Genomic DNA, 26,618 nt, shown 5'->3' with positions numbered 1-26,618 from the left:
GCTGCCTGATTTCCTTCACAGAAGGGTGAAGTCGCTGTTCAGAGCTGACCAAGCGTCCCACACATCACTACGGAGAAGTGAAAGCACTGAACCTGATGGGCTCAATCTCAGAGTCAAAAGAGCATACACTCCTGCAAAAAGTATACTTTGACAGGCTCCCACTTCTCAGAGAGACCATGTAAAGGCAGAAGTCTTGCAGAAAGGCTCTAACAGGCTGCTGCAACCTGTGCAAGTACAAGGCTAGACTGGAGACATACAAGCAGTGTCAGCTGCTTGACTGCAGATAAACTGAGAACATGTAAAACATGTTTGAGCTTCTCTGAAATTACATAATCACAGTAGAATGACATTTGCTGTTGTATAAACTCCCTCTGATGAGGAACACATAAAAAACATGAAACAAACTGTATTTGTTTTTGTTACATATACTATGCAGGAAGTAAATTGCTACCAGTAGAATTTGCCAAGCCTATTTTTTTACAATAGCACCAAGTTGTATTTTCATGAATCATTAAATATTGGCCGTACCTTCTCAAGAGTATGTTCATTTTCTCAGCTGGATAAAGCCTCATAACATTTAAGACACATTAAAACCACCAATTTTCAGCCATCCAGCCCCAAATTACTGATATTGTAAGCTCACAATGTTATTTCATTTTTGGTCAGTTTTTATATTCACATTTCATCTAGTTTTTGTTTGGGTGCACATTTTTTATTCAGTCAGATTTTCTTTAAAAGACTGAACTACTAACTGAATTTCAAGGTCTTTGTGCATGTCATTTTAGGATCTTAGATCTGAGATCAGGAAAAGAATTAAAATTTTCATTCAAATACCAGCAGGTCAAAGTGTCTGTAGCACACAATAACTGACTTGGACTGTTTTCCCCCTGAAATCTATTTACATTGAATATGCTCACTGATTCTGTATTTTTAAGGCTTGTTAGTTTATGCTTGTAGGAGAGAGAGAGGGAATACTGACTTGGGTGTGTTTACTCCTTGTCTTAATTAAACTTGTGATTTTAAATGGACATCATCCAAGCTTGTTATACAACTTCCATTGATGGCAAAGGCTACCAGCAGCTGACTTACTACTTTTTTCTTTTTAAAATAGAGGAATAAAAAGTTAGGCTCTCTGTTGACTAAGAAAACATGGCAGTGTTAATGGGTTTTGTTTTCACAAAGTTATTAGCACCAGTAAAGCTCCAAAAGGATATGGATTTCAATGGCAAATCAGCCATCTGAAAAGTATGTTTTGCTGACATAACCTCAGCATCTTCACTTTTGTGAGTGAAAAGTACCACTGGGAAATCCTAATCAACTATATTAAGGGACAGAAAAAAAATATTCAGGAAGGAACCATTTATATCTTCCTCTCCTTCCACCTGTACTCTCTGGACTTTTCTGTGGGACTTTTGTATTAAATTTCTTCTGTGAAAACCAGAGGGGTCTGTATACCTCTGCAGGATGTTTGGCAATACAGAGATTCTGAACTCCCACCAAAAATATTAGTTACATAGCTAGAATTCCTTACATCAAAGGCAGCTAATTTCTGGGCTCCAACTTCACTAGCTCACCTTCTTTCTGCAGGTTTAATGGGTAAAGGAGAAAAAAATATATTTCTAGATGTATTTCAATTCAGTTTACCAAGGAGCAATATTTAGAAGTAAGTCAAGTGTGGTCACTGTTCTGTTAGTTCAGATGCCCTGAGATGGCAGAAACAAAATAGGCCAGAATTAATTCAGTTTCAGAAATGTAAACCTGAGAAGGACTTTTTTACAATAGTTTGGGCTGTCAGCCTTAGTGTCCTTGATAGTTCATTTCAGTTCTCACCCTTAAGTTTCTACTGGATGAATTATTCCCCATTAAACCTATAGCACAGCATGGAAAATTGAGGCCTCTGCAATTCTGGGTTCCTGCCTTGCATAACAAAATCATCTTTGCCTGAGTGTTAATTCTAGACTAACCTTATTGAAGGTAGTGAACTGAACCTACATCAGTGAAAGATCAAAACATCCTTCAGTCTACAGAACACTCTCAGATCCTTTAGGGCAACAGTGGTTCTGTGAATGAGAGAGATGAACGAAACATATTTAAAATGAGTCAAACTATGAGCTGATTGCAGTGCTTCTGGAACAAATGAGGAGGTTGAATGAAAGGACCTTCTGATTTCAAAGTATTTTCCTCTTTCGACTCAAAACTGTTGTAGTCCTGTGGAACCAGTGCCTTGTGGATGAGGCAGCCAAAAGCCACAAGACACAGTACAGCCTAGCATCTCTGTCACTGCCATGTCTAGGATTCATAGCATATGCTCCATCCTCACCAGAGAACCAGTGTCCCAGCAGGATGGAAGGGGACATCAGCTCCCCTACTCATACGTTCCTTAGGTTCCATAGTCATAGGTTCCATCTGCCCCTGAAACATTTCTGCTTAATTTACAGTACTCCACAATGCAAAAAATATAAGATATAGTATGTTCTAGCAGTGATAGCAACTTAAAACTAATTCTTTGGTACTCAACTTTCAAAAACACCTATGCAAACTTCCAATTTACAAATGCAAAAAATCTCTTGATGTAAGAATATGTCAGCCATATATTTGCATGGATGCATTTTGGATTTAACTTTTCTCTTTTTTTGCTTGTTTAACACAAGTGAAATCTTGATATTCATTTATTGCCAAGTTACTCATATTCTAGAGAGTTCTGGAACCATTGCACATTGACAATACATATAATTCCCCCTAAACTATTCCCTTAAAAGATTTTTTTTAATGGTGTCTTTGGTCACCCTATTGCTGCACTGGGCTGACTACGATATACAGACTAGCTGGAGGAGAAAAGGTAGTACACTGACCCAGGGAAAACTCCTAAAGATGTAAGGCTGAGACTGAGCAGAAGGTCTCCAGGACTTTCTATGAACATATGGCCTGGAGTGTAGCATGCCAAGCCTCTGCCCTTGGTCATTCTGCTTGTTGATACAGTTGCCTCACAGACCATTTTTCCTACTTCTTCACTTCTCAAAAGCTAGTATCAGTAATTACATTATCTTTGCCTTATTACTGCACTACTCTTTTTGGTTGCTGCACAGTATATCTACTTAGAGGAGATTCATTCTCTTGAACAGTCTGCACAGCCAGGTCCCTATATGGATAACAGCACCCATTAATACTCTCCATTCTCTCATGCAGCCAAGTAAGCAAGGGAGTTCGCTTGTTGGGGTGAATTTACAAGTTTCAGAAATGCCCTATAGTGACCTCCAAAAATTACTTTGACTTGTGTGACTTAATCAGGATTTGAATTCAGGCCTCCAGAGGCAAAAGTCACAGAGCTTAATGTGAGTTGCCTTGTTCCTACATAACTCTCTTTCTCTCTATTTCTTTCCTCTTTAAAAAGAAAGGTTGATCTTTGAAAAAGTCATTCAAAAGCCCAAAGGCTGTTCAGCTACAGGGCTGATAGTTCTTTCATTATAGCTACTACAGCACTTCCATCTTTTATTGCTGCTTCGCTATTTAAAAATCTTTTTATCTTTTAAAAGCTTTGGAAATTCACCTCAAAAGAATAAAGCACTGATTTCAAGCATGAAAATATCGCCCAAGACGGTGGATTTCCAAATGTAAAGATTTCATCTCATCTTAGAATTCTGGGCTTTACCTTCCTGTCTCTGTTTATTTCACATTTATGTTTGCATGGCTGACTATCTAGAAAGGATTTTCTGCCTGTTTTACTGTATTGCTGCTTTATAACTGCCTCTACTTTTCTCAGTGCAGACCGATAGCAAATTCTACCATGAATACATCAGAACAGCACTGATTGCTGCATGCAAAGGATACACAAGTACTTGCTGTTCATTGATTTACATAGTCAATTAAATCTTTAAAAATAAAGAGAATGAAATTCAGTACTGTAAGCTGTAGATAATCATTACCTTCTTTCTTAAGTAGAGGCATGACTGTCAACTCTTTTATTTTACCCTTGATCTGTATATCCCATTTTCCTTTGTAGACAGTTCCCCAATCTATGATATTCCTAGAAATCTATTCTACATTTTAGATGATGAATCTAGCTTTCAGCTATGAAATCACACCCAAAACTCACCAATAAATTGCATCGTATTTAGACCTCATAGCACAGATGATATACCTTCATGTCATAGGCACACTACACTCACAGATACTGTACAAAGACAAGTGGTTCACTGAAAAAAACTACTGTCAAAATGCCTGAATGTAGTGCAACAGCATACAAAGCTGACCCTTCTTTTTTCATGAGTTATCAGCAATAGTAAGCACACAACATCAGCATCACATCCAGAACTGAATTCTTGTAAATATGCTTTGAACATCCATAGTGTGGATGTTCTGTGTCAACTATTCCTCTGACTGAGTCCTGAATCCTTGATTTGCTAGTTCTGGTTACTTGGTATCTTTAGGAAAATGTGCCCACAGTCATTTTTAGGTCTCTGATTTGCATGCAATTCAGAGAACTGGAGTGAGAAGCCTAAGAGAGAAGAAGACATTTCTAGGGAAGAACATAGGAGCAGCTAAACTATAAGCTTACAAAGGTATGACCAGCCATGAGAGGACCTGCAAGTCCTGCTCAGATGGAAATCCCACTGAAACTGATGAAGAAATGCAGAAGCCAATCTCAGTGGACCAATTCTCTGTGCAGACAGGGAACATTTACAATTCACAGTAAAACTGATAAAGAATGAGCTGTATGGTCTTGTGTCTTGAGAATGTGATGTTGAAACAAAATTAAATTCAAATATGAGGCTTATAAATAGTTGGTTCTAGAGCTACCACTTCTGTTCTGACTTCGTATGTATTTCTAAGTCTTTTTCTTTCTCAGGGACTAGATCATGAGCCAAAGTCCACTATTTGTGTATCTGAATACTGGATCTGGATCCAAACTTAAAAATTCTGAACATGATTGTTTCAGAAGGCAATGATCACCAGTGATCATTCAAAAATATGACCAAAGTAGTAGGGCCAAAGAAATGAACCCAAAAATAGAGACACTCAAATCCTAAGTCACTTGAAAGTGTCCCAGTAGTGCAGCTCTTAATTTCATAGCTCTGGGATAAAAGATTAAAGACAAGAAAGGTCTCTGTGGTGATTAGACAGTAGCAATTAGGAAAGAGCCTAAGGAAGAACAAAAGAAAAGAGAACAGCGAAAGGGTAACAGAAAGACAGGGCTATTAAAGAGGTCCTTCCCACGCAGGAGCACTGGGCAGAGGGTCTCCACTAACACCACCCCATAAACATCTCATGAAGGAGCTCATTTTAAATGGAGAGCTTCTTTTCATATAGAGGAGGAAGGCTGAGAGGCCCAAAGTTGAGGTCTGAAGGGCTCATGAAGCCTTTATGTCACACAATATGTGCCCATTTTGCATTAAAAGCCACAAATGTTCAGCGGCAGATTTTTTGTGGCAGCTGGCAAACAGCAAGTCATTGCTTGTTGCTCGCTTTTAAGGCAGCAGTAGAGGCAACTGCGACAGTTTCATGTGCGGTTCATGGAAAAAATATAAGATTCAAGTCAGCATTTATGCAAATTAAGTGTGGCCACTGCATTTCCAACACAATAATGCTGCAGCACTTCAGTTCTCAGAACTGTGGGCCCTCTCCCCTTACCCACCACTGTTACAGCAGATGGAGATGATACACCGTCTGCAATCACAGACATAGTCTGCTCATACTTGCGTGCTTATTCTTTGTTATTTTTTCACATCCATGCCAAACTCTGCCAAAAAGATGATTAAAAAACCTCTGGCCCACAACAATAAAAGCTCAGCATTTTTTTGAGAGGAGGGGGGTTGGGAAGAAATAAACACCATGAAAACATATAGACAGATACATTCTTAGAATCAGATAATTCTCTTGTGTGGAAAGCCTTACTAATTCAAGCCCAAGTGCTGCAAGAATAACAGGTTAGGAAGAAAAACACAGCAGGCAAAATTGGGGGTTGCAGCTCTGTGTTTAATGTCTTCTACTTTGTGGCAATATCATTGTATTCCTCACAACATCTTCCTCATTGGCTGCTATAGGCTGTGGAGGGATGAGAAAAGCTCACAAGATATGTCAAGGCTGTTAGCAAAGTAAATTATATCTGTTTTCCTATTTGTTCTTCAATTTGATTTCACGTTGGGAATTGTAAGGCTGACTGTGAGCTCCAGTTTCAAGTTTAGTTTGTGAATCTTGGAAGTACGATTTTGCAGACTCAGAGATTGGAAGAAATCTTTCAGGTCAGCCTGTCTAACCCACTGCATCTTGTATGCTGTCTTTGAGGATGTGCTGCTTCTGAATGGTTTCACTGATTCAACCTCATTACGTTGTCTTGGTTGTGGCTCTAGGGCACTGTCTTATATTACTAAAATGTTTTCTCTCCTAGAGACTGGGCAAAGCTACCAAAGATCGTTTAGTTAAATTTGAGGGAGTTAACCTTTTGTGTGCCAGGTCAGGCATCTCTTCCAGAGACAAGTCCATGCCCTGGATCTGATCCAGAGCTGGCTTTAGTCCATCAGTAATAATAACAAACTCCTTAATTTACAGTCAGAGCCTTGAGGTAAGCTGTCCCTAGAAGCACTGCATTACCATGTTATTTTGAGAGACTCATCCAAGTATGCTGAAGCATTGTCCAAATGACATAGGACAAAGCTAATACTACTATAACTATGGCAGGCTTAAGGCTGTTCATTATTAATAATCATCAAGTAGATCAAGTAGAATTACCTAACTCTATAATTCAAGCTGCAATGGCCTAATTGTATGCAGAGTATCCCAGGGCCAGGTTCTCTGTTACTCAGTTACTCAACATTGAGGTACTCTGTTACTCAATGCAACAACATTTGATTGCAGTTTGCCCTTGTACTCTGCTTTGTTTGCATTTATTTATATTTATATAGGAGGGTGGAGAAATTGGGCCCTTAGAAGAGAGGCTTCTGTGGGCACTTTTGTATGCAGTGTTACAGGGCTTCAGCTGCAGAGAGCAGAATTCACATGAAGATGAAAGTCCGTTCTAAAGACAAGGCACTGTACAAATTGTATTTAACTCAGAAGTGGAACTTCCCCTAAAGGACAACAACAAACTGATTAAAAATAATTAAAAAGAAGCCCCATTAGGGAAGGTTAAAAGAAATGGATCTGCTCAGATTAGATAAAGATTAAAGGGAGACACTAAATGCCTACAAATACTTAAACAGGATGTTACAAACGGCACAGGGATTAATCTTCCTCATTAGTCAAAAAGACAATAAGAAATTACGGACTGCAATAGAGATCAATTACAAAATGCAAAATGATTCAGTTTATAACATTTGTCTGTATCTGCTGCTGAAAGTTCCCAAGACTGCGGGGTCTTCAGAAATCTGCCCAGGTGTCTGCAGGAAGGAATCTGCTAATGCTAGTCCCTCATGCATTAAGAGGCTTGAGAATAATAAACTCTATCTTGCTACAATGCACAGGAAATATTATGATCAGTAGAGGTGCCAGTCAACTCCAATGATCCTATGATCTGCCTGCATTTGAGATAAAGCCACCTGACAGTTTAGGAGGATAAAGTAAACTTTTTAAGACTGAGGCAGTTTAGGAGATATGCTCCTATAGACACTTAATGCTCCCTTCAGCAAAGATCAGTCCTTCAGCAAAGAGTCAACAAGGTTGTTCTCCACTGATTTTCATCCTGTCCAACATAGTTACTTTACATAAGAAATTTGGCTCATTCCAAGTCTTACTTGCCACTGTAGTGGTGTCAAACTCTTTTTCCCAGCATAATTCTTTCATGTTTCAAAAGAAGTGAATTAATTCACAAATCTTCTCTGTTGAGTGAGGGAAGACCTGGGAAGTTTACTGATCTTCTCAACATCAAGTCCTTCTAGAGAACAAAAATTTTTTGCTTTCCTGTCCCTGGTTATCTTTTTGTGATCATGTGGATCACAGGCTGGGAAATAACACTCCATGATAGAGGAAACAAACTTCATTTAAGAGGTGAAAAGCTGAAGGTGGTATGATGGAAAGCATGAAGTAGGAAGCAGGAACCTGAAGGTAAAATCTGAAAAGCTATCTAAGTGGATTAGGAGTCCAGGATTAGGACCTTGTGGAAGGCCATATAGCTTTCTAACTTATGAACATCCAGGTTCAACCTTGCAAAGTGTGGCAAAAGATATACTTAGGTTTTATGAAAATACTGGTTTATTTTTTAGGGCATCATACTGAAATCTGTTAAGTTCCCTCCATTCCCACTGAGAGAAACTCAGAGATCTAGGTACCTCTCAGAAGCTATTTTTCAGGAAATAGGAAGGCCTAATTGAAAAGCATTTATAAAAGAGTTCAAACCCAGGGAACTGTTCCACTGGCTAAATATTTCAAGCCGAGTAATTCAGCCCAGAGCCTTATCTGTTTTTCTGCTAAGGTTTAGGTCAGGTTCTTATTTTCAGATTTAAGGAGAGAGCAAAGAAAGCTCCTTATATCCACAGGTAGTCCTTTGAATGTTATCACAACAAACACTAAGGCTCTGAATAAGCATTTTTAAGTCCTTGTGTGGTGCACATGACTGCATGCGGTACATCTAGACAGTATCAGTAATATTTTACAACATAGAAAGTGAGATCCTGACATTTTGAGAATAGCAGGCATTTTGCCATTGACCTCAGCAGTATCAGATTCAATCCTTGGTATCTACTCTGATTTTCAGATGAGACAAGAACCTGCTTGAAACTTTGAATGCTCAGAACTTTTAATAATTAACCCATTAGCTTACATCATTAAGTGTAGGTAATTATTTTGGAAAATCATGACCTAAAATTTTCAGCCACAAAACTGACTGATTTGCAGACAACTGTTCCTTATACCTTTCTTTAATCAGTATTTCCCTTTCAGATTAAAATGGAAAACCAATTCTCAAGATGAGGATAAAATTAGAGAGAGAGGGGATCTATAAGTCTGAATTTCTAATTTAACTGTGAAGATACATTTACTAATAGAGCAAATTTTAATTCGTATGTTTTCACTGTTAATGCAGGATATCTTTTAAAGAGCTACCTATTTGAGAAGAGACTAGCTTTCTATCTCTCTGCTCTCTTGTGGAGCTACAACTTGTAATGAGTTGTCTACTACCTGTACTCTCTTCTTTGGCTGAAAAAGGTAAATGCCAGGGAACAGAGAGAGTCATATATGACTCAGGCTTCACTAAAGAAACAGTGGCTCACACATGTTTAGAAATCTGCTTATACCCTACTCAAACTACTAAATTCTTCTTTCATTCTCAGGTTAGAATGTTGCATCTTTATCAATTCTTTACTGTTTAGAAATACTCTTCCTATTGGATCTGGCCACTTTAATCTAGAATGCCCTTTGTGTGGACTACAAAAATTACTGTATAAACCACAACAGATACAGTTTGAATTTTTATCTATGGATGAAATTGCAGTATGAGTGTTTAGAGATTGTTTCTACAAATCAGTATTACAGACATAATGCTTCTCATCATACGTGTGTACTGCAGTAACTGTCCAGTCAACAGTTGCCCAAAGAGTACCACAGACTTCTTTGCAGAAGGAGATACCCACAGCATCTCAAATATCTACTGTATGGCAAACATTGATCAGTGCTGACTTCTAGCCACATTGCCACTATAACATGAAGAGGCAAAAAGTCCCATGGAGACAATTGCACTCTTAGGACTGTTTAGAATAGCTTAATCCTGTGTGTCTGTCACATCAGGTGTTCTGCACATCAGATATTTACCATATGAGTCAAGCTTTGTATTTCATGGTCTTTAAACATAGATGGTACATTTTTTCTTTATAAACTAAGTTTCTGCCTCATCCATTACTGAAACTGTATCTGCACTGCTAACTCTAGCTTTTATAGTTTCATCTAGGAATAACTGGGAACTGACAATAACAAATACTACTTTTGTTTCAAAAAGCAAGCCTTTTAGTAAAGCCATAAAACTAAAATGTCCCTGAAAATAATGACCATCAATCTGTACTAATTTCAGGTCTCAGTTCACTGTAAAAAAAAAAAAAAAAAAAAAAAAAAAAAAAAATCAGCTCAGGAAATTAGTGAAAAAGCTGTCTGAGTACCAAACAAAAGCCAACTGCTAAAATTCAGGTTGCTGTAGGGATGCCACAAATAAATGAAACCATCTGCAGCAGTCATAGTAGAAAATCATTTAGCAGTGAATATATGCCTTTTGGCTTCTGTTATTAGGCAACTGATAGTTGAGTTCTGAACAATTCACATCCACTCATGCAAGTGATGCATGAATCCAAAAGTGTGAGGATTCACTGTGTCTTTCGTAAGAAGTGCCTTTGGAGAAAATTCTGAGAACTTGCAGATAAGGTTTTAAGTGAAAAAATGGTATACAGTGCAACAGTTGTCTTCATGTTTACTCCTCATATCATTTATTCTCTCTCTATTTGCCCTAAACTACTCATAAGTCCTCTCTATCACACAGAGAGATGGCACTAAGAGAGTGGAGGAATATGAGATAAATATGATAAAAAGTTATATTATATATAACTGCAGTTGAACAGTTAAGCAGTTTTGTCCAGTTTCTTTTTCAACTTAGCTTCTGCTATTCTTCATTATTTTATTAATTTACACCCTCATTTCAAGTAAAGTCAACTTTAGTGTTCTGAGACTCAGATTCTCCTTCTGTTATGATTTCTGCCCTTTATCTCAGGTGTTAGAAGAAAGCTAGAATTACAGTTTTAATCTAAATGTAAGAGGATAAAAAGACTACTGTTAGCTATTCCACACACAGTATCTATTGCAGATAAGCTAAATCTTCAAAGGAAAATCTTGTACACTCTGACTCACTGGTGGGCAGAATGCAGCTTCAGGCTTGTGTTTAAAAGAGAAGCTGATGCTGATCAACAGAGCAAGCCTGCTTCAGTCTGGACTATCCTTTTGTGTGCTTTAGGCCATCTTGAGTTAAATTCCATCATGCATTGTAGCACAATTTACATTGGAATTCCTATCATCTTGGAAAACTAGGTGTCATAACATGCTAATCTTCAAATTTAGTCATAGTCCAGGTTAGCCCTGTATAGATAGGGCAGAGCTGTTTCGATTAAATTCCTGGACTTCAATATAGTGCTGCAGAAGTTGATGGCAACAGCTAAATCCAGAAAACATTTTGTCTGATTTACAGTTTAAGACTCATCTGATTTTAACTCCTATAATGTAATTGTATTGCCACTGAATCTCCCAGCACAGTAAGAATTATATTATTGAAACTAAAGCCACTGAAACTTCCAGAATTAGGGTAAAAGACGAGTTCATTTAAAATTATGCATTTACAGTAAAGATAAGGTCATATTTGGACTAATCATATAAACCATGACCTAAATCAGTATGAGAGTTAGGATGGGGGCAAGAATTAGTATTAGAGTAATTCAGAATGAGAAATAGTGCTGGCATGAAGAAGTGTGTGTGAGGCCCTTCTTAAAACCCATGCATAGATCAGTGTAGTACCTTTGAAACCTTCATGCCACAGGCAGAGGGTGTGTGAGGCCCTTTTTAAAACCTATGAGTAGATCAGTGTTATGCCTTTGCAACCTTAATGCCACTGATAGAGCACCCAATTATCTGTTTTAAAAATACTTTTACATTAGTAATCTAGAGATGTATGAGATAGTTAACCACTTCAAAGAGGGTCATGACATGTGCACATGACATTCTGGTCAACAAAGGTACACTGCAAATCTTCAAACCAATAAGACATGTGCAATCCTTCAGTATTTTAATATTGATAGTAAGTCAACATTTACATTTGATTTAACTATGCCAGATAAAATCTCTCATATAACTCACCAATACTGAGCTAATTAAAGCCTCATGCTAGCAACCATGCCTTGAACATATAGAACGACCATGGAAAAACAAAGATCGAACTAAAGCATCAAAGTCTCAACTTTGCTGGAGCACACAGGTAGGCATTTCAACTTATCATTTTCGGATACGTACCCAGTACAATACATCTGTCCAGCCCTCCATGGTGATGCACTGAAACACTGTCAGCATGGCAAAAGCAAAATTGTCAAAGTTCGTAATGCCATGCTTAGGTCCCTCCCAACCTGCTTTGCACTCTGTGCCATTCTGACACTGCCGTCCATGTGCAGACTGGGGAGCACAAGGAGAGGGATCATCTTCTGCAGGTGTATCTAAAATGAGAGGCGGGGGAAAAAGGAGATGAAGAGATTTAACTGCCATTTGACATACAGATGAACAAGTAAAGAATATTTGGTTTTGGAAAATGCATACTGCAGTGAATTTGATGGATTTTTCTGAAGACACCCAAGAAACTATTGATTTTAATTGGCAGAGGGATGTTTGGTTAGCTGCAATTTCTTTTTGTAAAAAATGGCCAAGCTGCCAAACTTTACAATCAAAACTGAAATGTACAATTTTTAATGTATACGCTTCTAATAGGAAGAAAACTGCCCTCCAACGTTAGAGGGAACACTAGGTCAAGTTTATCATGTTTCCTTAGTCTGCACATTTATAACGAGTATTTTCATACTGCAGTCACCTGGCTGACTGTGTTAATCACAGAAGGTAACAGCATCATTGAAGGTACTGCTGTTAGAGCCTCTGGAACTCTGCTCTTTTGGAGGTTAGAAGCTGTGTGGTATATTACCAGTAGCCATGTGGCACTCAGAAGCTCTGTAAGACTTTAATGCTTGATTATCCATCCTTTACTCCATATAGGTGTTTCCAAAGATCTGGGAACCATACAGCAAGCCTGCCTAAATGCTTTGGTATGTGAAAAATGCTACATAAAGCGTTTTTATAAGCATAAAACATCCCACAATGGGAACTTTTTTAATATGAACCTAGTGATACATTTATAACAGATGCAGGTATTCTGATCATATTTATACCAAGGCATGCAAGAAATAGCAATACTAGAATTAGATGCTGTAATGTGTAGTAATAGTGTAATAATTGTGATATATATACTTTGAAGACGTAAAAAGAACTGACAAGTCATTATGGTTCTAGCACCATTTCCAGAAGATGAAATTTGCCAACATTAGAATAGCAAAAAATAAAGAACTTCTGAAACAACTTCCTCCTGAATGATATTTTCTTGATTATGAGCAGAACTGGGTCATTGGCACCCACAAGCACACAGGGGCTCAAATCAAATGATAAAGAGCAGATGGTTAGATAGGTGAGCAAAAACAGACTAATTTGAAAGTTCTTTCCTGATAGATTTGGTGTAATTCTTCCCATGAACATACTCTCACTTTCTAATTAGCTGTGCTTCTAACCACAGTCATAGCCTGTGATTAAGAAGGCAACAAAGGGTACTGGCCCTCAATTAGATGATCCTTTACCCTCATACAGGGTATGTATTTGGATGTATTTGGGAACTGGACTAATAATAAAATCTTAGGGTTGCTCATTTCCATGATGCCAGCTCATTTCCAGCTCAGTCTGCTAGTGGTAAAATCATTACTACTTTAGGGTTGCTTGAGCCTCTGGGAGATTCGTTAAAAACTCAGCTTGGCTTCTAGTGCTAAAGGACCACAAAAAGTCTAAAACTATGTTCAGCAAAAGTTGGCAGTTTGGCTTGTAGCCTTGACAGACCAGCAATTGAAGTGCCTAAGAACAGAAAGCCAAACTCTTACTATCAGAGGCAGTCTCTCTACATCAAAACTGATTCACATTCAAGGGACGGGAGAGAGTTAACTACCATGCCTGTGAATCCCCAAACACATACACAGTACGGAGCACAGGCCACTCATTTCTACAGCTAGAACAAATGCTCCACTATAAGCCAAAACCTCCCTCAGAAACTCTTGTGTTTATTATCATCTTTCCTTTTCACTTATGCACTTTGTCTGAAGGCACCTATGAACTTGCTGTGTGGGTCACTTTTATAAAATCTAGCCCCAGGTAGCTTTCATTTGTCTTTGTCTCGTTTGAGAAGGGTATTTCCTGCATCTGCTGTTGCTTCTGAAGTGTATTGCTATCCACACCCTGGCACGACTAAGTGACCACGATCTCTCAAACACAGCTTTTGCATCATGCCTCAGTGTCTGCTGTTTCTTGGCTCACATGCCCATAGTGAGGAAACCCATTCAAATGGCTTTCCTTTCACTGAGCGGGATGAAGTCTGGGTGAAGAGAGGAGATTAAAGACAGTGAACCAAATATTTAATCAGGAAGAGAGATCAATGAAGGAACTGGCCTTTATAATAAAAGTGCAAAAGGATGTTTCCATTCATCCTGGAGTTTTTGTTTCAATGCAGCAGGTGGATCAGCAGCACCAAATTATTGCTGCTCTCAGTACTTCAGGATCCTAACACATGGTTGCTTCACACTAGGTACTGTTATTTGCTCTAGCACTCACAGACTGTCATATGACTATGCAAGAATACCCCTGTCAGAACACAAACACCTGATACTTGCATTGCACTGGTGAAAATCTTCATATAAAAGACAACAAACCAAGGAGGTGGGCTCCATATCATAGAGCATGCCCCTTACCTATTAGTCCCCCTTGTACATGGTAGCATGTCTTATGCATTTTCCCCATGAAAAGCTCCAGTCCAATGATGGCATAGATAATTATGACAAACAGCACCAGCAGGGCAATATGCAACAAAGGGACCATGGCCTTGATAATTGAATTTAAAACCACCTGGAGACCTGCAGAAAGAACAGAAGGAAGTATTTATCAGTGAGGGAACAAAACTTAGAGAAGCACCTATGGGAGACTATAAATAGCGCAATAATATGTTATTTCTAACTTGTTTCCCCACCACCACCAGAACTCATTATCTCGATGATGTAAAATCTCTCATTTACAGAGGACCTTCCCTCCAGAAGATTCCCAGTGTTTCACAATTTAGCACTGTACCTTGAATCACGGGCCAAAATAAAATAGGTACTAGCTTACCTGTCATTGAAATGCCACCTCTGTGGGGAGGGAATACATTAGCTATTTTGCCTTGAAAATCAGACTTTAGGTATTCCCCAGATAGTGTTTAGCAGAGCTAAAGTATGGAAAAACGAAGAACAACCAGAACTGAATCAGGACAAAAAGAATCATAGAATCAGTAAGGTTGAAAGGGACCTCTGGAGACCATCTAGTCCAACCTCCCTGCTCAGCAGGGTCACCTAGAGAATAGTGAGATGTGCAAGACAGCAAATGCTGGGGTGCCATGGAGCTGCACCACAGAGTGTGGGGAGGGATGGCAAACTGACGTTATGTCCTTGCTTAGATTTTGGGTCCTTCTAGACATTTGACTAGTCTCAGGGAGAAGGACCACCAAGCTCCTTCTGCCTGAGAGCTCCTGGCCATATTGGGATCTGCCTACACTTTAGATCAACCTCATCTTACTTTAGTCTGAGTGCAGGAAGAGAGAGAACCATCAGCACTGGTTTTACACCAAGATTTAGGGATAATTCTGTAACAGAGCTTGACCAATTCCCAGCAAGGAGTATGAACAAAATGTTACTATGCAGTTGTTAAGGCATAAGACTGGTATAATTCCTATTCTTGAGCCAGCCACACATTTCCAAAATGGCACTGACAGTGACTTGTAGCCTGACTTGCCAAGATGATGAACAGCTGCTCCCTTAGATGCAGCTGACACAAGCTGCAGATTCATTGGCTTCTCTGTCTCCTTCTCCTCACTTGTAAAATCAGAATAACAAAGTCAGCTTCATAAGCCTTGCATTTATGAAGGTCTTAAAGTTAATATTGTTGCTAGCAGTGATGGCAAGTGCTGTCATTGTCTTGTTATTAATGCTGGGCATACTGAGAGACCTCTAAGACTGTAGTCTACAAATAGCCAGATCAGAACAATTATAAGCTCATGATTTTGCAATGACTGCAAGCCAGAAGCCATCAGTGTCTTCTGCAAATGCTGTCATCTCCTTAGAGTAGTTGGTATTAGCTGTGATTTTTGAAAAATATGATTCATGAGTTGAAAATGCTTGTTATACGTCTGCCAAGAGAGTTTGCAATAATGATTAACTTTTGAAATCTACCATCTAAAATCTTAGATTTTCATTGCCTTCCACCCTCTTTTTACAAATTCAAATAGTTTCTAATAAGAATGACACATTTCTTGACAAGCACTTTCACTTCTAGGCAATCCACTTGTCAAATGACAACTAAGGCTGAGACTGCATTTGCTCACAAGTCATAATGGCATGCAGTAGAAACAATCAAAGGTGGTATTAGCTGTCAGGTCAACAGGATCATTCACTGTCTGCTAGTAATCCCAAATTGGCTATTAGCATCCCTTTAATCTGAGTTCTTTTTTCAGGTGTCTACAGTCAGTTCAGCTACCTGTTAATGTCCCATACTACTACCATCCAAAGAGGGAGCTATTCAGCATGAATTACTCTGGCTTTCATAAAGAGTTCCTTAAATGAAGTACAATACTGACAGGATCAAAAATTATCATATACAAGAGTGGGATGCTCTGTTAGCTCAGTTACCATAGGTACTTACTTTAGATAGGTAAGTCACTGGGGAAGAAACTATTGATGTGATCACATGGGGCAGCCAAGTTTTTTCCCTATTCTTCCTAACTGCTCACTTCATTTCTACTAATTCTAAATATATAGAGAAACTGAATAGCATTCCACACCAACATCACGCCATTACTTTACAGAAGAGAATGTGAGGTTCACCAGAAAATGAAAACAATATGTCACATCTTCTCCAAAACAATGTAAAACATTTAAAGAAAGTTAAGAGTATGGTTCTCAGTAAATCTGAAGAAGTCAAAACTTTGTACATTATTTGTAGCTGCAAATAAATCTACACAGGAGCAAAAAAAAGACCTAAATTTTTAGCGATTTTAGGAGCCTCATTAATGCTAAATATAGTAAAGATTAGAAGGTCAAGAGTTCTAAGGCTAGCTCTTGCATTATTTATCCTTCATTATTATTATTAATTGATTTAACTTTTATCATAGGATTTACCCAGGGATCTTGAGAGGGTATTGAGGACAGATGCAATGATGAACAAAATGCTCTCTCATTTTAAAACTAGATTCATTATCAACCACAGCATTAAAGTGCTGTAGCATAGTGCAATGTCCAGAGAAGATAGTATCAGCACAAACCAATGCTGCTTGTGATAACAAAGCCGTGCTTGTAAAATCAAAGGCTTGCACCAATAAACACGAGAGGGCAAGGTGTTTAGACAGCCAAGGAGAACATGCATCATCAGAAGATTTACAGGTTCTTCAGCTAGGTTAATTAGAGAAAAGCTTCTCAAGGATAATAAACCAACTTTCAAGAGAAGAGCTATTGAATAATGTTATCGTGAATTGGTATGTGTGCTCTGCGGTACTCTATTTGGGCAGTCTGTTTTCAAATCCAGATGATTCTGCTATTTAGCAAGTAGTATATACATTACTATTAAATTATTCAGAGATTTTCTGAAAGTTTAAAATCACTAACTATGCAGCTACTTTAGAAATGTTCTCTCAGAAGATGTACTGAATGCTGCTCTAGAGGGGCAAGGGATATATGCACACCACCATGCTCCTGGTATTGCTATCAAGGTTATTGCTCTGATATAGTCGCTGCCAGTAAGTTATCTTATTTTTCTCAGTTCAAGCAGCCACTTGCAACATGAATAGTTGTTGCAGGGAATAGAATGAGGAATCAGGCCTGGACAATCAGAAAAATCTATGTTGTAGAATGGGGAGAGTAGATGAAGAATGAAAGGAACAGAGAGAGCAGCACAGATAAGCAGAACAGACAGAGAAACTTTCTTTTTAGGAATAATCACAGAATCACAGAATGGTTGAGGTTGGCAGAGACCTCTGGAGATCATCTAGTCCCATATCCCCTGCTCAAGCAGGGTCACCTGGAGCACATTGCACAGGATCACATCCAGGTGGGTTTTGAGTATCTCCAGAGAAGGATACTCCACAGCCTCTCAGGGCAACCAGTTCTAGTGCTCTGTCATCCTCACAGTAAAGAAGTTTTTCTTCACATTCAGGTGGAACTTAGTGCTTTGGTTTGCGCCTGCTGCCTCTTGTCTTGTCACTGGGCACTAGTGAAAACAGTCTGGTCCCATCCTCTCTACACCCTTAACACATGCTCCAAAACACTTCAAAACTGTGCTCTGACTTCTGAAAAATGCAGATTAGTGTTTGAACTGAGCAGGAGGTCTAATAGCTGATCAGATGCATTTCTGCTCAGGATAAATATAGGTGAATCACTCCCTTACAGCTAATCACAAAACGTTTTCTAGCCAATAGTGAGAACTTCTACACACTTTTACGTGCTCTTTTCCTGTATAGAAGAAGAAGAAATAGTTGAATTTACAAAGAAACCACTTCTCTGTCCCAGCTCATGCATTCTCCTAATCTCTGCACACAGCAACATGAAGGTAACACTCAACACGTGCCCTCCTGATACTGGCGCAATGCAGTCCCCTCTACCACTTACCTGTTACATGCTGTTACACACCACCATACACCACTGGGATTTTTTTCCTTGTGGGGACAGAGGACTGCACTCCTAGCAATGAGCCATGTAGCTAATAAACATAATTATATTGTAACACTTGATGGTCTGACCAGGCTCAAAAGCCAGCCTCTGGCTTTCAAGCAGGTGATGTCCATAACCACCTCCCCACAGCAGAGCTGATAGCTGTGTTTTCATACTGCTTTACGGAGGCAAGCTAGCAATGCCATCATTGTCTAACCATGAATGCAGAGAAACACAGAGCCCTGAACTTATGTCCTGGCAAGTAAATATAGGAAGAATTGTTTTTCAAATATTTGTTATTCTGAATGTACTTATTCATTTGTAGAAGCTCGGTCCATGTGCTAGACACTCTCCAGACATCTGTGAAGGCACAGCATCTGCCCTGAGGAGCTCACACAGGACTCAACAAAGAGATAACTGCACAGAGGTTAGGGAAAGTGCCACAAAGAGGATTGTTTTCAGTTTTCTAGCTTGGCCTTTTCTTCTCTTAATAATTGAAGATCTTAAACAGCCCTTAGTATTTATTTTAAAAGCATTTCCGTTTACCTTTAAAAAAATCTTAGCTGCATTCTGTTGGCCAACACTGACTCCGTAAATGTTTCAGTAAGCAAAACACATTAATGCCATTCCCTGGGCTCACAGAATTTAGCATTTATTTACCTGGATAAAACATTTTAAATATTTATTACATGGAAACAACATTGCTTTTTATGCCAGGTCAAGCTGTTTACAGCCCCTGCAGGACTGTGTTAACTCAATGGTTTAGGGCACCATTGGAGATGAGGGGGAATGGAAAGAGGAAAGGAAAATAGCCCGTACAATGCAACATACATCTTTCTTAAAGCTCTGGAAATACACTGTTTTGGGGATGCTGCAGTTGTTTTACAGCCATTGTTCAGTGCTGTATTTTTCTCTCAGGATAATGCTCAATCATGTGAAGGGCTGGCTGGTGTCTCCTCAGTCCAGTCAGTTACTGAAGAACATGCTTATCAGTAAGTATGCAAGTGTCTACACCTAAAGCAATGGGATTACCTGCATACTACATTGTGTACTTACAAGCTTTTTTGGATTTAGACCAATGCTCAGCAAGATGGCACAAAAAAATTACACCGGACCCAACTGCTAAAATGCACTTGGCATTGTTGTTCTGTGGAACATTTCCAAGAAATATTATGGTAGGCTAGTCTCAGAAAACAAAACAAAACAAAACAAAACAACCTCCTATACACATTTGGGCCTTTCCAAGCACAGCTCTTTCTTGCAGTTTCACTTGCCTTTAATTTTGGACCAAACTTGGTTAGCTGGATTTCTTGTTCTGATCAGATCAACAGCCCAGATCTTCAGAGAAAGTGTTTCCTGATTCTGCTTCTTCATTTGTTTATGCAAGGCTATCTTTTGCCTACACCATAAAACTGCTTGAATCATGAGTATGGCACAGTCTCACACATATGATCTTCTAGGAGCAAGGAAGTAAGAATAAAAGGGAAAAGAGAAGACTCTCTACTCCCCCTTCTTTCCCCATGCACACATACATACACAGATTTCAGTAGCTAAACTAGTGCCAAGGGTGTAGGAGGTAATTATTTTTCCTTTAATACAGTTCAGAAGAAAACTACTACTTTCTGCAACTAAGGAGGAAGCAGGGGAGGAATTGTGACTCAGCACAGTGCCTGAGTCAGATCACTTCTGGGAACCACTCTTAAGTGGTGGAGTTCATGCACCATCTCCTGCCATGAGCTAAGCCTACTGAGAAAGTACAATTATTTCTGATACTACACAAAGAGAATGCCATGACAGGATCTCCATTTCCAAAACACAAACTATGTGATCAGTAATATTCCCCAAAGGGAATGTTTATCATTTAACAAACATAGGCACTCACTACAAAAATGGGAAAACCCTGAGTATTCATGAATATGATAGGTTTTATCCCCCAAAAGACTGGAAAATGACAGATACTTTACCACGAAAGAATACGCAGTCATAGTAAGACACCCAAGATGAGAACATCTGGAATGATTTTTGAGAAAATTTTGAAGACTTTCCTCACCAATTTTGCAAAGGGAACTTAAATGGTGCAGTTCAGTTAAGGATAGCTATACAGTAATAATTTAGGGAGGTTGTCCTTTACTGTGTAGCTGGAGTCTGCAAATACTAGCAACACTGCTGGACAAAGCATATTCTGTGGGCATAGTGCAACGTTCTTGGAGCTGCAGATATCATTTCTATTTCATGAATAACACAGAAGGTCTTGGAATAGGAAGGCAGGGCTCAGGATATGAAACTGTCTGAAATTCCTGAGAGCAAAGAAAAGCTAGGAAGGACACATTCCAAGTGGGTGGATAATGCCATTTAAACATATATGAACGTATGATTCAAAATCATGTGCTGGATGAATAGAAAAAGAAAATTTTTGCAGCTGTTCCCAATATTCTCATTCCTCTGTTTCCAATTTGTGTTTCCATTGACTTTGCAAACTGAAATCCACACACATACAAAAGGAGATTACTCCAAATGGGCACAAGTCTGTGAATATAACTGTTTTATATTTGTGAAGTCTTGCAATACTGCCCTTGCCTCATCCTCTGAGGCGAGAAAGGAATAGCGGAACAAAACCAAAAGCCACAACAAAACCCAACTCTTTCCTCTGGCTCTTTTTCTCCTGGGAAACAGTTCATCTTCAGTGTTCTCTGCTTGTCAGACTGACCTAGCTTCAGCAGCCAAACAATACAGCTTGCCCTCAACATGGTGACCACAGAGCCCCAGCTTTCAGCTGTCTGAAGAGGAAGATTGGATAAATGTAATGGCATACACTGTCTTAGGCTCTTTGCCTCTCTGCTGGAAGAAACCTCTGTTTCCACCCATAAGAGCACCCCTCTCCCCTCCTGTAGGTGCTTAACACGTTTTTACAGCTTTTTGCTCAACGAACACTGTGTCTACTTTCTTCTGAATTTGCTTGCTGATTAGAAGAGCCTGCTCATCTTGCCAGTCCCAGCACATTAGGTAGCTCAACTTTAATCTCTATTTTATTCTCCAGACATCTGAGGTATTTCATCCTAGCAAGGTTTGGCTGAGGATGTAGTCCAGGCATGATCTTCTAAAGATTTCAAGGTAAAAACACGGTGTAGTGTCCCTCACATGCAGTAACCTGCGTATAGAGAAACAGCATGGAAAGCAAAGCAGCAACAAATTGCATGCTGAAAATTGTGCATCATGGAAGAAAGACCATTTTGGTCAAGAACACAAATGAAATGTTGTAAATTAATTTTGAGGCTACCTTTAACAAAGCCCATTGCAAAGTAAGTTTATGGTGAGAGGAGCGAGGACAAGGTCAGAAATTCACAGTCAGGCAGGAATTCCTAAAGATGGGCTATATAAGTAAGGTAGGTAGACTGCATTCAGGATCCTTGGCAGTACCAAGGCTGACAAGGATCACCTACTTCCTGGAAAGTAGCCTTGATTTTCTACTGTCTGAAGGATCATAGCCTTTCTGAGAAAACTGCTCTTGTGCTCATTGTGAAAGTTTTATTTGTAATTTGTCTATAATTAATCATGGTGCGGGATCATAAATAGGAAGAACTTTTATTCGTCCTCCTCCCTGCACAGCTATGCAAAACCAAAGACAATCAGCCAGAAGACTGCACCAGTTCTTAGTGAAATGATCCATCCCACTTCCATTTTATTTAACTTTTCCTTGCTCAGTCACAGTTGTGTCATACAATAGCCTTTAGAGCCAGGCACAGGAGCAAATTTTGGCCCAGTCCTGTGCCACTAGATCCAGTGGAAAAAACTGCATAGGAGTGTGTCAAGAAGCTGTTCTGTCTTAGTCTAGTGGTCAAGTTAACAGGAAAAACAATCCCAAAGTTAAGAAACATCTCAATTGAGATGATGATGAAAGAGCTTTCTTTCAGAACTCCAAATGCAGTTTGTACACAGCTCTGAATGACTGCACACATTATTGTGTCCAAAAGATTTCATTTTTGAAAAAAGGAATTATGGATGCCTGTAACTCTGTTTAAAGCAGCATAATAAAAGAAACGGGCTCAAAACCTGACTTGTGAATACACTGACATTTGAGTGGAAGACCAATGGCTGTCAGGTTAAAAATACCATTTCAAATTTGCCAAAATCTCAGGGTCATGAACAGTGTTATTTTTACCTGTTTATTCTCATAGCTTTCTAGGTGAGATAATGTCAGTTGCTTGGGTTCATCACTAAATAAATCTTCCTGTCTTCTAAATTCCTTTAGTTGGCTGAGCGCCTTCTCCTGAAACTCCTCCTGACTTATCAGTTGTGAATAGGCTCAAAAAAGATAAAACTAGTAAGGTAACAAAAGTTAACAGTGATCCATCAAATGTAAAAGTGTATCCAGAGATGACTATATTACAATTTTGGGGGAAAAAAATATATTGATGACAGAAATTGATCCTTCTGAAGCCCTATGAGAATTAAACTCTTACAAATCTATCATTACTGGTGTACCATCAACTATGCTAATTTCTACATTCTTGTGAAAGAAAATGTGTAACAAATACTAGCTAAACCCTAAAACTTGCTAGATGGCAGTCCACAGAGAAGTAAAGCATCATATGTAACAAAAGCAGGGTATATAACCTAGCAGCAGAAAACTTACACCATCTCTTAATTCTTGATAGTGTCTAATGAGCTTAGTTGGGCTACCATTTAGGCAGATATAGCATCACATTTTCAAAAGTACTGTCATACAGAGTGTTCAGGAGTATTTTCGAAATAACTTTAGGAATTTTGGAATTAAGAAAGATACTTAACAGGGTACTGAAAGAATGAATGTATTCAAACCACATGGTATGTGATCACCACTGTATTACTGTCTTCATGCACATGTGGGATTTGTTTGTGTGTTCTTAACTGCTGAAAATGTTGCTAATGAAAATGCATGCTCTAATGCTAAAATTCTTGAAAGTATATAGCCAGACAAATCCAAACAACTTTGCTTTTAGTTTTAAGAACTGAGTTTGGATTTAGGGACTCATTCATTCAGAGATTAAATAGGCCCACCTCAGAATATCTAAAACTCCAGCTTTTTGCTTTCCATACTAGTAAGACTGTTGCTTTTGCCTTTTATAAACCTAATTAATCTTCATAAAACTGGGTTTGAAGACATCAGATAATAAAAGAGATGTAGGGGAAAAAAGCCTTCTAATATAATAAGCAAAATCTCTTTTAGTTCACTAGGTAGCTCAAGTATGTTTGGACAAAGAAATAAATAGCTGCAGCTTTTCCAAAGGTGTATTTGTCATAAGAAAGAATAGTTCTTTATTGATATTTACATTCTTCGTAACTTTATGACTTGTAGAATTCACAAGATTTTTGTGCAGATTATTCATATTTTGCTGGAATAAATTGGTACTAAAAGCTTATTTACTTTGAATTTCCTTGTATATATATTAAACTTTAAGAAGAGACTTAGGTCCCTTAGATCACAGGGCTCTCTTTCTGCAGGTATAGCGAAAACTGAACAGCTAAATTAAACTCTTTACAGATGCCAATGAGACAACTGCACATACAAATCTGTGTGGAATTTGGCTCCCTCTAAGTAAATTTTTTAAGTGTAATTAAGATCTCAACACTGAAATGTTAAAAGTAAGAGAAGAGTTGAAGCTTAAACTGAAATTTTCAACAACATTGGGAGAGTAGAGTTGACATTCAATCCTAAATTGGACACTGTTTACGCTAAACAGCTCAACTTTGTAAATCATAGAATCAGTAAGGCTAGAAGGGACCTCTGGAGATCATCTAGTCCACCCTCCCCGCTCTGCAGGGTCACCTACAGCATGTTAGACAGGGTTGCATCCAGGGGGGCCTTGAAGATCTCCAGAGAAAAAGACTCCACAATCTCTCTGGGCAACCTGGTCCAGTGCTCTGTCACTCTCACAGGGAAGAAATTCCCCCTCACGTTTCACGTTCAGGCGGAACTTCCTGTGCTTCAATTTCTGCCCATTGCCTCTTGTCCTGTCACACGGGACAACTGAAAAGAGTTTGTCCCCGTCCCCTTGACACCCTCCCTCCAGGTACTTGTACACATTGATAAGATCCCCCCTCAGTCTTCTCTTCCCCAGGCTGAAGAGGCCCAGCTCTCGCAGCCATTCCTCATAGGGCAGGTGCTCCAGCCTTCTGATCATCTTCGCAGCTCTACGCTGGACTCTCTCCAGTAGCTCCATGTCTCTCTTGTACTGAGGAGCCCAGAACTGGGCACAGTACTGGTGATGAGGCCTCCCCAGGGCTGAGTAGAGGGGCAGAATCACCTCCCTCGACCTGCTGGCAACACTCTTCCTAATGCACTCCAGGAGACCATTGGCCTTCTTGGCCACAAGGGCACATCGCTGGCTCATGGTCAGCTTGTCATCCACCAGCACTCCCAGGTCCTTCTCTGCAGAGCTGCTCTCTAGAAGGTCAGCCTCCAGCTTGTACTGGTGCCTAGGGTTATTTTTCCCTAGGTGTAGGACTCTGCACTTGCCCTTGTTGAACCCCCCTCAGGGGGTTCCTCTCTGCCCAGCTCTCCAGCCTGTCCAGGTCTTTTTGAATGGCAACACAACCCTCAGCTGTGTCAGCCACTCCTCCCAGCTTGGTATCATCAGCAGACTTGCTGAGGAGGCACTCTGTCCCCTCATCCAGGTCACTGATGAAGAAGTTGAACAGGATGGGACATGGTACTGAGCCCTGGGGGACACCACTAGCCACAGGCCTCCAACTGGACTCCACACCACTGATGACAACCCTCTGAGCTCTGCCTTTCAGCCAGTTCTCAATCCACCTCACAATCCACTCATCTAACCCACACTTCCTGAGCTTCTCTAGGAGGATGCCATGGGAGATAGTGTCAAAAGCCTTGCTGAAGTCAAGGTACAAAACGTCCACTGCTCTCCCCTCATCTACCCAGCCAGTCATTCCATCATAGAAGGCTATCAGGTTGGTTAAGCAGGATTTCCCCTTGGTGAATCCATGCTGGCTACTCCTGATCACCTTCTTTTCCTCCATTTGCCTGGAGATGACATCCAGAATGAGCTGTTCCATCACCTTTCCAGGGATGGAGGTGAGGCTGAGGGGCCTATAGTTGCCTGGGTCCTCCTTCTTGCCCTTTCTGAAGACTGGAGTGACACTGGCTTTCTTCCAGTCCTCAGGCACCTCTCCAATTTTCCATGACTTTTCAAAGATGATGGAGAACGGCCTGGCAACAACATCCGCCAGCTCCCTCAGTACCCGTGGGTGCAGCCCATCCGGGCCAACGGATTTGTGTACATCAAGCTTGCCCAGAAGGTCTCTAATCCTTTCCTCCTCAAACGAAGGAAAGTCTTCCCTTCTCCAGACTTTCTCCCCCACATCCAGGCTGCAGGATTCGGGAGGGCTGCCCTTAGAAGTGAGCACTGAAGCAAAGACGGCATTCAGTAATTCTGCCTTCTCTGTATCCCTTGTCACCAGGGCCCCTGCCCCATTCAGTAGCGGGCCCACATTTTCCCTAGTCCTCCTCTTGCTGCTGATATATTTGAAGAAGCCCTTCCTGTTGTCCTTAACATCCCTTGCCAGACTCAGTTCCAACAGGGCCTTAGCATTCCTCGCAGCATCTCTACATACTCTGACTGCATTCCTATAATTCTCCCAGGTAGCCTGTCCCCTCTTCCACATTCTGTGCATTTTCTTCTTCTATCTGAATTTGGCCAAGAGCTCCTTGCTCACCCATGCAGGTCTCCTGCCTCTCTTCTTGCACTTCTTACTTATAGGGGTGCACCGCTCTTGAGCCTGGAGGAAGTGATGTTTGAATACTAGCCAGCTCTCCTGGACCCCCCCTTCCTTCTAGGTCTTAACCCATGAGATTCCTCCAAGTAGGTCTCTGAAGAGCCCGAAGTCTGCTCTCCTGAAGTCCAGGATTGCAATCCTGCTTGTTGCCTTAGTTCTTTCCTGCAGGATCCTGAACTCCACCATCTCGTGGTCACTGCAGCCAAGGCTGCCCCCAACCTTCACATCTCTAACCAGTCCCTCTCTGTTGGTAAGGACAAGGTCCAGCAGGACATCCTTCCTTGTAGGCTCCTTCACCATTTGCGACAAGAAGATATCATCAATGCACTGCAGGAACCTCCTGGACTGTTTGTGCCTTGCTGTTTAGTC

The 26,618-nt window shown here is 40.0% G+C and overlaps 1 protein-coding gene across 2 annotated transcripts in view; it reads right to left on the bottom strand.

Moving 5' to 3' along the window:
- The window catches only part of CACNA1C (calcium voltage-gated channel subunit alpha1 C), a 495,695-nt gene that overhangs the window by 162,379 nt on the left and 306,698 nt on the right, over positions 1-26,618 (bottom strand). The window contains exons 6-7 of one of the 2 annotated variants that reach the window (XM_062590597.1): positions 14,499-14,660; positions 11,968-12,164 (exon numbers count right to left, since the gene is read on the bottom strand). In XM_062590597.1, coding sequence (XP_062446581.1) covers positions 11,968-12,164; positions 14,499-14,660 — 359 coding nt within the window. Of the gene's footprint in view, positions 1-11,967; positions 12,165-14,498; positions 14,661-26,618 lie in introns of those variants that run through there. The other variant, XM_062590591.1, reaches the window with a different exon arrangement.

The sequence above is a fragment of the Rhea pennata genome, chromosome 1 (assembly GCF_028389875.1).
Source record: "Rhea pennata isolate bPtePen1 chromosome 1, bPtePen1.pri, whole genome shotgun sequence".
Taxonomy (NCBI): domain Eukaryota; kingdom Metazoa; phylum Chordata; class Aves; order Rheiformes; family Rheidae; genus Rhea; species Rhea pennata.
This window is presented reverse-complemented; position numbering and strand designations above follow the sequence as displayed.